General features: G+C 50.3%; 1 protein-coding gene across 1 annotated transcript in view; it reads right to left on the reverse strand.

Moving 5' to 3' along the window:
• LOC115641382 (serine/threonine-protein phosphatase 5) overlaps positions 1-10,171 on the reverse strand; it is a 50,439-nt gene extending 40,268 nt beyond the window's left edge. The window contains exon 1 of the mRNA XM_030544474.1: positions 10,036-10,171. Coding sequence (XP_030400334.1) covers positions 10,036-10,156 — 121 coding nt within the window. The 5' untranslated portion in view covers positions 10,157-10,171. The remainder of the gene's footprint in view (positions 1-10,035) is intronic.
• Positions 10,172-10,708: the final 537 nt, after the last annotated feature.

A 10,708-nucleotide genomic window follows, 5' to 3' on the forward strand; every position in this document is an offset into this window, starting at 1 on the left:
CTTTCGTGGGCTACAGCCCACTTCATCAGATGTGCATGTTCCATTCTATGCATCCGATGAAGTGGGCTGTAGCCCACAAAAGCTTATGCTCAAATAAATGTGTTAGTCTCTAAGGTGCCATAAGTACTCCTGTTCTTTTTACGGATACAGGCTAACACGGCTGCTACCCTGAGACTTGCTTACAAGTTCACTGGCCGGCACATGAACTTGGCAAAGGCACGGCTAGCGGGGCTAAGACACAGGCACTCCTAAGTACAGTAACTCATCACTTAACATTGCAGTTATATTCCTGAAAAATGCAACTTTAAGTGAAACGATGTTAAACAAATTCAATTTTCCCATAAGATGTAATGTAAATGCAGGGGGTTAGGTTCCAAGGAAATTTTGGGGGGCAGACAAAAGGCATTATATCCTGTACTGTACTGTGGTTGGGAGGTGCCCCTGGCTTACCCCATACAGGCACAGCCTGGTGCAGACAATGAGGCAGGCAAGGACACTAGGAAGTATCATGTGCAGCAGCAGCAGCAGCTTCCCCCAGAAGAACAGGTGCCGACTTTGCTGGGGGATGCTCCAGGCCTGCCTCTTCCTAGTCTCGCTCCACTCCAGGCCCACCTCTTGCCATCCCCACTCCACCTCCTCTCCAGAACACGCTAACTTCCCACTCCTTCTCTGCCCTCCCAGTGCTTCCCTGTCACCAAATGGCTGTTTGGCAACGCTTAGGACTTTCTGGGAGGGATGGGGAGGAGTGGAGACATGGCTCTTCCCTGCTCCCCACCCCCAGCTGTTTGGCGGCAGGGAAAGTGCTGGGAGGGAGGCAGAGAAGAGGATCTTCTGCAATTTTCCCTTGTAAAGTCGCTCTCTTCCACAGAATCCTACAAGCAGTGGACAGAGCAGGCAGCCAAATGACATTATAAGGGAGCATTGCAGAACTTTAAACGAGCATGTTCCCTAACGGAACAGCAACGTAACTTTGAAACAACGTTAAGCAGAAGGACGTTCAGTGAGGAGTTACTGTACTAGGCACTGGATGTTCATGTAAACACATCCCAGAAGAGAAGACTCGTCCAGGTCCACCCCAGCCGAGCACAAGATAAGATGGTTTGACAGAAGTGATGAACGGGGATATTGTGTCCGAGACATCAGCAGCAAGATACAAGAGGAGGTAACCAACAGATGTCAGGAAGCATGGAAGATGGTATGGAAGACGCTGTTCGTTTCATCCCATAAATATCAAGGTACCACCCCCTGGATTCTCTGTACTGGCTTAAGGGATGACTTGACGTTGAATGTGCTGGTACCTTGTCACAAGCATACATGCAGCGCACCCATGCAGCGTATGGGACGCCGATCACGTGTTTTGGAGACAATAAACTTAGCCGAGCCTTTCTGCCACCAACCTGAGCCTGTGGTCTTTCTGGGTAGCACTGCTGAGGTCTGCTGAGCCAACTATCGCTGGGACAGCCTACGGAGAAAACTCACACGTTCACCAACTGACAACACACAGAGCCCCTCACATGCTGACCGTTTCCTCCCAGAGAGATCAGGCTGAAGTCACCGAACAGCCCCCCAAAATATCCTGCAGAGCCTGGACAGCCCAGAGTTGGACACAAAGCCTGGAGATCGTGCCCCTTGCTGAGGACTAGGCACCCAGCTCCTCTTCTCCCAGCAGAGCCCTGGCTGACTGCTGCTTTCCCACAGGACATAGCGGCTGCTGTATTTGGAACACTCACTCGCTGGCTGGCACCCTGTTCTACATGGAACAAGCTGGCATGGACAGATGCCCAGCCTGGGCATCCCCACCTCCCCACTCATCACCTTTTAAATGAGGTCATTGATCAACACAAAGGTCACTGAAATCAGGGAAGGGCACAAGCTACTACAACCCACTGAATCCAGCATGGAACTCCGACCCAGACTGTCCCTTCACTATGGTGATTCCTCCAGAGTTTTGTTCCCTTCCTGGGGTTGAGATCCTGTTATCCAGGAAACTTCTCCCTGACACTCACCCCTTGCTTTGCTTCATCCCCTTGCACTGCAGTAATATTCTCTGCCATGAATGCGACTAGGTCATTATGTACCACTCCCCACCTGTGGTCATTTGGCCAAACTAGGCAAGTTTCCCTCTCTCGGCCTTTCCCTATAAATCCGTTCCCCTCCAGCCCCTTGACCATTTGCTTGCTTTTCTCTGAAATCACTGCAATCTTATTGACACTCTCTTAGCACTGATGCCTCCAGAAATTAATATCGTATATTTTAAAGGGCTGTGAAGGAAGCCCCCTAGTGGCCCATTCATTGCAAGTCACAAACCGGAAGTTTTATCAAACTAAAAATAGGAACCTAGATAAGATGCTGTATGTAACCCTTCAGGACTGAAAATCAATTACCTGACCACATTAAACATAAAATGAATTATTTCTCTCCTGCCAAAACAGTACTTGAAACACTAGACCGGGGGTAGGCAACCTAAGGCACGCGTGCCAAAGGCGGCACGCAAGCTGATTTTCAGTGGCACTCCCACTGCCCGGGTCCTGGCCACTGGTCCAGGGAGCTCTGCATTTTAATTTAATTTTAAATGAAGCTTCTTAAACAGTTTTAAAACCTTATTTACTTTACATACAACAATAGTTTAGTTCTACATTATAGACTTATAAAAAGAGACCTTCTAAAAATGTTCAAATGTATGACTAGCACGCGAAACCTTAAATTAGAGTGAATAAATGAAGACTCGGCACAGCACTTTTGAAAGGTTGCCAACCCCTGCACTAGACAATGCAGCAGTCACTTGGAAGGCTAGGTCTCTGATCCTCTCAGCATTTGTGGTATATCTTGACTTTATATATAACTCGACTTTAGCAAAGCTTTTGATATGGTCTCCCACAGCATTCTTGCCAGCAAGTTAAAGAAGTATGGCTTGGATGAATGGACTATAAGGTGGACAGAAAGCTGGCTAGATTGTCGGGCTCAACAGTAGTGATCAATAACTCGATGTCTAGTTGGCAGCCGGTATCGAGTGGAGTGCCCCCAGGGATCGGTCATGGGGTCAGTTTTGTTCAACATCTTTATTAATGATCTGGATGATGGGATGAATTGCACCCTCAGCAAGTTCGCAGATGACACTAAACTGGTGGGAAAGAAAGATACACTGGAGGGTAGGGATAGGGTCCAGAATGACCTAGACAAATTGGAAGATTGGGCCAAAAGAAATCAGATGAGGTTCGACAAGGACAAGTGCCGAGTCCTGCACTTAGGAAGGAAGAATCCCATGCACTTCTACAGGCTGGGGACCAACTGGCTAAGCAGCAGTTCTGCAGAAAAGGACCTGGGGATTACAGTGGACGAGAAGCTGGACATGAGTCAGCAGTGTTCCCTTACTGGACAAATTGGAGAGAGTCCAGCGGAGGGCAACAAAAATTATTAGGGGGCTGGCGCTCATGACTTATGAGAAGAGGCTGAGTGAACTGGGATTATTTAGTCTGCAGAAGAGAAGAGTGAGAGGGGATTTGATAGCAGCCTGAAGGGGGTTCCAAAGAGGATGGAGCTCGGCTGTCTCAGTGGTGGCAGATGACAGAACAAGAAGCAACGGTCTCAAGTTGCAGTGTGGGAGGTCTAGGTTGGATATTAGCAAACACTATTTCGCTAGGAGGGTGGTGAAGCACTGGAATGGGTTCCCCAGGGAGGTGGTGGAATCTCCAACCTTAGAGGTTTTTAAGGCCGGGCTTGACAAAGCCCTGGCTGGGATGATTTAGTTGGTGTTGGTCCTACTTTGAGCAGGGGATTGGACTAGATACCTCCTGAGGTCTCTTTCAACCCTGATAGTCTATGATTCTATAATACCTCTCTCTTGTACAGCACTTTTTATCCCTAGATCTCAAAGCATTTCCCAATCCTTAGTGTACATACTCCCATAACACCTCAATGCGGCACAGCCCAGAGAGGCAAAGTGACTTTCCAAGGTTACACAGGGAGACTGTGGCAGCACAGGGAACTAGGCCTGCATCTCTACAGTCCTAAACTAGAGTGCCACGTTCAGTGAGCCATCCTTCCTCTACACACGTTTAACCTCGACCATTAGACTATGGAACTCAGGGGGACCAGTCACAACGTGTGGAACTTTGAGTGTGCAGTATAGGGGCTTCACTTCTAGTAAAGACATACCTGATCATGTGATCTCACCGGACACTAAGCCAGGTGATATACTTTCCTATTTCTGCTCTCCATACTTTGGTTAGACACGAGTAAAAGCATTTTTTAGAAGTTCTACCAGCAAGAGCCAAATCGCTGACTAATGGGGAAGAACCTACTGCTCTAATCAGATAATTCCATCATTGCATGTTCCTCTGAAGCAGCTGGTGATGAACACTGCGGAGAGATGGGAAACGGGAACTACCCCCATCGGGTCTGATCCAGTCTGGCACGTTCTCTGTTCCTAGAGTCAGTGGCGGTGACACGGTGTGTTTAAGTTCCAGGACAGGAAGTGCAGACTCCATCCTGCCTCGGAGGGATCATATCTAGAGGTAAGAGGGGTACCTGTGGTTGGGGACATGACTTCCAGCCTCCTCCTGAAGGGCTGCCTGCAGAGAGGATGGTTAAAGTGATAAAGAAATGACTGACCGAGCAAGGAAGAAAGGAGGATGTCTCCTGCTGAAAAGCTCTCCAAGCTGGGGAGATGGGGTCTCTTTAGCACAAGGCCAGCCAGACACTCCCATGGACAGAAAGTCAGGCCTAAGGACAAGCAGCCTTAACGAGCTCACACACATGGCCTATTCCAAGAGGGTCGTGGCTGCTCTCAGACTGGACATTAACCCCTCCTCATACAGAAAGAGGGAAGTTAAGCAAAGCAACAATCAAGTTAAAGTATTTCTTCAGGCAGCTCCCAGCTGGCAGGGCACAGCCAGGCTCTTCCTGTTTATGCCAAACAAACAGGCCAGGCTGCTTCTGAAGCATTCAGAACCAAGCCACAAGGTGGGAACCTATGGGAACCAGTGCCCTATTTGCGATGCCCATCCGCAATGTCTTCCCTCTCCCGCTAGTCGCTTGCTCCAATAATGTATTTCATCTCACTCACTATTAAGCTCGGCTCCACAAATCCTCCCCTGAGGGAACATGCCCTCTGTTGCATCAGACGGTACTTCCCTCTCCTTACCTCAGGTCTTGTCTACACAGGAAAGTCACTCTGGAATTAGGTAGGATATGAATTTAAAGCAGAACAGCCATTCAGGAATAACTCCATGTGTGCACGCTCTTATCCAAGATCAAGAGGGCCTTCTTCTGGTTTGGCTTAATCCATTTCCAAAACAGACTAAGCTAATTTGGAAAAAGGCACCCTTATTCCAGAATAAGAACTTGTCTACGTAAGATACTTTGCAATAAGGTAGGATGTGAATTTAAAACAGAATAGCTACTCCAGGATAACTGTGTGTGTGGATGGTCTTATTCTGGAATAAGGATTTGTCTACACAAAAATGTTGCACTGGTTTAACTTAAATCTGATTTTAAACCAGTTCAGTTAAACCAGTGCATACTGCCGTGTGGATGTTTGATTTAAAAGGGGCTTACTTTGGTTAAGAATCTGTTTAAATTAACCAGATTTAAGATCAACTGAAATAAGCCTGGTTTAAATGGAAATAAGTGTGTCCACACACAGAGTTTTCACTGGTTTTATTTTAAACTGATTCAACCACGGAGTTATTCCAAAATAGCGTCATATGTAGACAAACCCTCTGACACATTGTCTCCTCTAACACTAACTCCATCAACAGATCAGATTGTTGTGCTAATCACTTCAGCTGAACACCTTCCCTCCCACCCCACCCCACCCACACATCCTGAGGCCCTTTGCTAGCTCAGCCTCTCTTACTCTGATTTAATACCCCAGTGATGGGTATCAGGGAACATCTACACATCAAACGTGAATCACTGAGTGTGCCGGCACAGTTACAGCAGTACAACCCTGTTGTGTGGACACACTTACATCTGTATAAATGCGCTTAGACCAGTATAGTTTATTCTCCTAAATGACCCCAGTGCAACTGCTTCTACGTTAGGGCTTGTACTGGTGTAACTGTTTCAGTTAAAAAAAAAATCACTTTCCAAATCACAATAATTATAGCCATAAAACTTTCCTATGTAGAGCAGACCTCAGCAGTTAGAAGAGGGAACCTGGAACTGGAACTCCTGGCTTCTACTCTCAGCTCTGCTACAGACTGCCTGGGTGACCCTGAACAAGTCACCTCCCCTGCCCCATGCCTCAGTTTCCTCAGCTGTGAAATTAGGATGCCCAGGGAGATGTAGGGGCGAATTAACAAATCCTTGCAAACTGCTTGAAGATCCTGGATAAAAAGCAAGAGAAGGGGGAAAGCATTCACTCTGAAACCATAATGCCCTTTCTGTCGGCACCCCTGCAAACGGAGCTGAGTGTGTAGGGCAGTGTGCTTCCACTGTTGGCATGAGGCCTCTGCCCTGAACGTAACAACAAATAATAGCGATGGTGATAATCCTGAGCATTTCTCCAGCACTTTTCAGCAGTAGATCTCAGAATACTGTACAGAGTAGAGCAATATCATTATCCCCGTTTTACAGACAGGGAAACTGAAACGCAGAGCAGGGATGCATCCTGCTCACGGTCACTCCACACACCATTGGCAGAGCCAGGAACACAAACCACAAAAGCAGACTTTGACTCCGAAAAGCAGACTTTGACTCCTTCAGGGAACTGATGGGCAGGATCCTATGGGAGAACAACATGATGGGGAAAGGAGTCCAGGAGAGCTGGCTGTATATTAAAGAATCCTTATTGAGGTGGCAGGAAAAAACCATCCCGAAGTGTAGAACATACAGGTCTGTCGCAACTTACACGCATTTAACATGCGTGATTTCAGCTTTATGCTGAAGGGCTGGAGTCGGGGGGCGTGGCCTCCAGATTTAAAGGTACTGGGGCACCAGCTGTGGCTGGGAGTCCCAGGGCCTTTAAATCACCCAGGGGGCTCCCAGCAGCAAAGGTGGCTGGCAGCCCCTGGGGCAAACTAAAGGACCCGAGGCTCCAGCCACCATGGAGCACCAGGCCCTTTAAATGCCAGCCCCAGTCCGGCTGCCAAAGCTGCGGGCGGGATTTCAAGTGCTCCTCCAGGCTCCCCACTGTAGCGGGAAGCCCGGTGGAGCCCTTTAAATCTCGCAAGCAGCGGGGCAGGAGCCAGCATTTAAAGGGCTCCTCACGGTGGCAGGAGCCAGAAGGAACCCTTTAAATGCTGCCCCGGCCCTGCCGCCGGAGCTGCGGGCGGGATTTAAAGGGTTTGGGGATATAATTTTCAGTATATGCGGTTTTTGCTTTATGCGATAACCACAGAACGGAACCCTGTGTATGATAAGACTTACCTGTAGTAACTACGGCAGGCGACCAGCTTCGCTTAACAGTGAAATCCTTGCTGATCTTAAACGCAAAAAAGAAGCTTACGAGAAGTGGAAGACTGGATAAATGACCATGAAGAAGTATAAAAATAATGCTCGGGCATGCAGGAGTGAAATCAGGAAGGCCAAATCACACTTGGAGTTGCGGCCAGCAAGAGATGTTAAGAGTAACAAAAGGGTTTATTCAGGTATGTTAGCAACAAAAAGAAAGTCAAAGGGCCAGTTAGGCTCACCTCAGTCCCTGGAAAAATCATGAAGCAGGTCCTCAAGGAATCAAGTCTGAAGCACTTAGAGGAAAGGAAAGTGATCAGGAACAGTCAGCATGGATTCACCAAGGGCAAGTCATGCCTGACTAACCTAATTGCCTTCTATGATGAGATAACTGGCTCTGTGGATGAGGGGAAAGCAGCGGACGTGTTATTTCTTGACTTGAGCAAAGATTTTGATATGGTCTCCCACGGTATTCTTGCCAGCAAGTTAAAGAAGTATGGGCTGGATGAATAGACTATAAGGTGGATAGAAAGCTGGCTAGATCATTGGGCTCAACGAGTAGTGATCAATGGCTCCATGTCTAGCTGGCAGCCAGTTTCAAGCGGAGTGCCCCAAGGGTCGGTTCTGGGGCCGGTTTTGTTCAATAGCTTCATTAATGATCTGGAGGATGGCATGGACTGCACCCTCAGCAAGTTTGCAGATGACACTAAACTTGGAGGAGTGGGAGATACGCTGGAGGGTAGGGATCAGATACAGAGGGACCTAGACAAATTAGAGAATTGGGCCAAAAGAAACCTGATGAGGTTCAACAAGGACAAGTGCAGAGTCCTGCACTTAGGACAGAAGAATCCCATTCACTGTTACAGACTAGGGACCGAATGGCTAGGCAGCAGTGCTGCAGAAAAGGACCTGGGGATTACAGTGGATGAGAAGCTGGATATGAGTCAACAGTGTGCCCTTGTTGCCAAGAAGGCTACTGGCATTTTGGGCTGTATAAGTAGGGGCACTGCCAGCAGATTGAGGGATGTGATCATTCCCCTCTATTCGGAATGGGTGCGGCCTCATGTGGAGTAGTGTGTCCAGTTTTGGGTCCCACACTACAAGAAGGATGTGGAAAAGTTGGGAAGAGTCCAGCGGAGGGCAACAAAAATGATTAGAGGGCTGGAGCACATGACTTATGAGGAGAGGCTGAGGGAACTGGGATTGTTTAGTCTGCAGAAGAGAAGAATGAGGGGAGATTTGACAGCTGCTTTCAACTACCTGAAGGGGGGGTTCCAAAGACGATGGATCTAGACTGTTCTCAGTGGTTCTCAGCAGATGACAGAACAAGGAGCAATGGTCTCAAATTGCAGTAGGGGAGGCTTAGGTTGGATATTAGGAAAAACTTTTTTACTGGGAGGATGGTGAAGCACTGGAGTGAGTTACTTAGGGAGCTGGTGAAATCTCCTTCCTCAGAGGTTTTTAAGGTCAGGCTTGACAAAGCCCTGGCTGGGATAAATTAGTTGGGGGTTGGTCCTTCTTTGAGCAGGGGGTTGGACTAGATACCTCCTGAGGTCCCTTCCAACGCTGATATTCTATGATTCTAGGAGTCAATCCCCTGAAATAATGACTAGACCCCACAAGACTCCCAGTTCCATCCATCCCACATAAGGCATGCATTTTTAACGGTGAGGGTAAACCACCTTTGGAGCAAGTTACCAAGGGTCATGGTGGATTCTCCAAGATGGGATGAGTTTACATAAGAACAGCCACACTGGGTCAGACCAAAGGTCCATCTAGGCCAGTATCCTGTCTTTCGACAGTGGCCAATGCCAGGTTTCTAAGAGATCTGCTCTGGAAATAATCTGGGGCAGTTCTCTGGCCTGTGCTTTATGAGGAGTCAGACTAGATGATCTGTTCCCTGCTGGCCTTGGAATCCATAACTAGAATACAGGAGCTCCAAGTCCCACTCCTCTTCTCTAGCCACTAGACTAGGCTGCCTCTGGCGACCTACCACCTTCTCTGCTCCCCACACAGGACTCACACTCTGATAGCCCCTCCCCCAGAGCTAGCAGGACCCTCCCACCATCATCCCTCCCACATGCCCCTCGCTTCCCCATCTAGCTGCCCCCTCCCTACAATGGCTCCCTGTGTGCCAGCCCCCTCCCTGCTATGACTCTCCTCTATGTCTCCCATCTGGCAGCCCCTCACCCAGACTGCCCCAATGGCTCCCCATCCGGCAGCCCCTCCCTCCATGGCTCATTATCTGGCAGCCCCTCCCCCTATGACTCTGCTCAATAGCTCAATATCTGGCAGCCCCTCCCCCCTCGACTCCCCCGTGGCTCCATATCTGGCAGCCCCTCCCCTCCAGCTCCCGCCCATGGCTCCATATCTGGCAGCCCCTCCCCCTATGACTCTGCTCAATAGCTCAATATCTGGCAGCCCCTCCCCCCTCGACTCCCCCGTGGCTCCATATCTGGCAGCCCCTCCCCCCTCAACTCCCCCCATGGCTCCATATCTGGCAGCCCCTCCCCCTATGACTCTGCTCAATAGCTCAATATCTGGCAGCCCCTCCCCCCTCAACTCCCCCAATGGCTCCATATTTGGCAGCCCCTCCCGACTCCCCCTCTAGCTCCTTATCTGGCAGCTCCCCCCCGCTACCTTTGAAGAACTCGTTGGCCTGGCTCTTGAGCGCCTCCGCCCGGTCCAGCGCCCCCGCCTCCCCCTCCCGGGGGGGCCGCCCGAGGCCGCCGCTCTGCTCCGCCCGCTCTCCCTCCGCCATCGCCGGGCCGTAAAGCGACCCTAGCAACCGCGCGCACCCAACGGCCCCGCCGAGCGCTGCCGCAAACAGCAAGGGGGAGGGGCCGAGAGGGGTGTCGCAAACGTGCGCGCGCGCTGAGGCGCCGGGCCCCTCTGTCAGCGAGGGGGCGGGGCTCGGAGCTCAGCCATAGAGTGGCGGGAGAGCGAGGGAAGGACGACCCCGCACCATAGAGTTCAGGGAAGGGGGGGCTAGAGTGGCCATGCCCCCCAAGGCTCCATTGGGCAGTGCCCAGTGGGACGTGATTGGGCAGCACCTGGGCCCGAGGGACGGGCATGATTGGGCAGCATCCGGGGGAGGAGGCCTGATTGGGCGGCATCATTGACTGGCACCAGGCGAAGTTGCAATGATTGGGCAGCACCCGGGGAAGGAGGTGTGATTGGGCAGCATCATTGGCTGGCATCAAGGGAAGGGGCATGATTGGGTAGCACCCGGGGGAAAAGGCATGATTGGGCGGCATCATTGGCTGGCATCAAGGGAAGGGACATGATTGGGTAGCACCCGGGGGAAAAGGCA

Source organism: Gopherus evgoodei, unplaced genomic scaffold (assembly GCF_007399415.2).
Source record: "Gopherus evgoodei ecotype Sinaloan lineage unplaced genomic scaffold, rGopEvg1_v1.p scaffold_34_arrow_ctg1, whole genome shotgun sequence".
Classification (NCBI taxonomy): domain Eukaryota; kingdom Metazoa; phylum Chordata; order Testudines; family Testudinidae; genus Gopherus; species Gopherus evgoodei.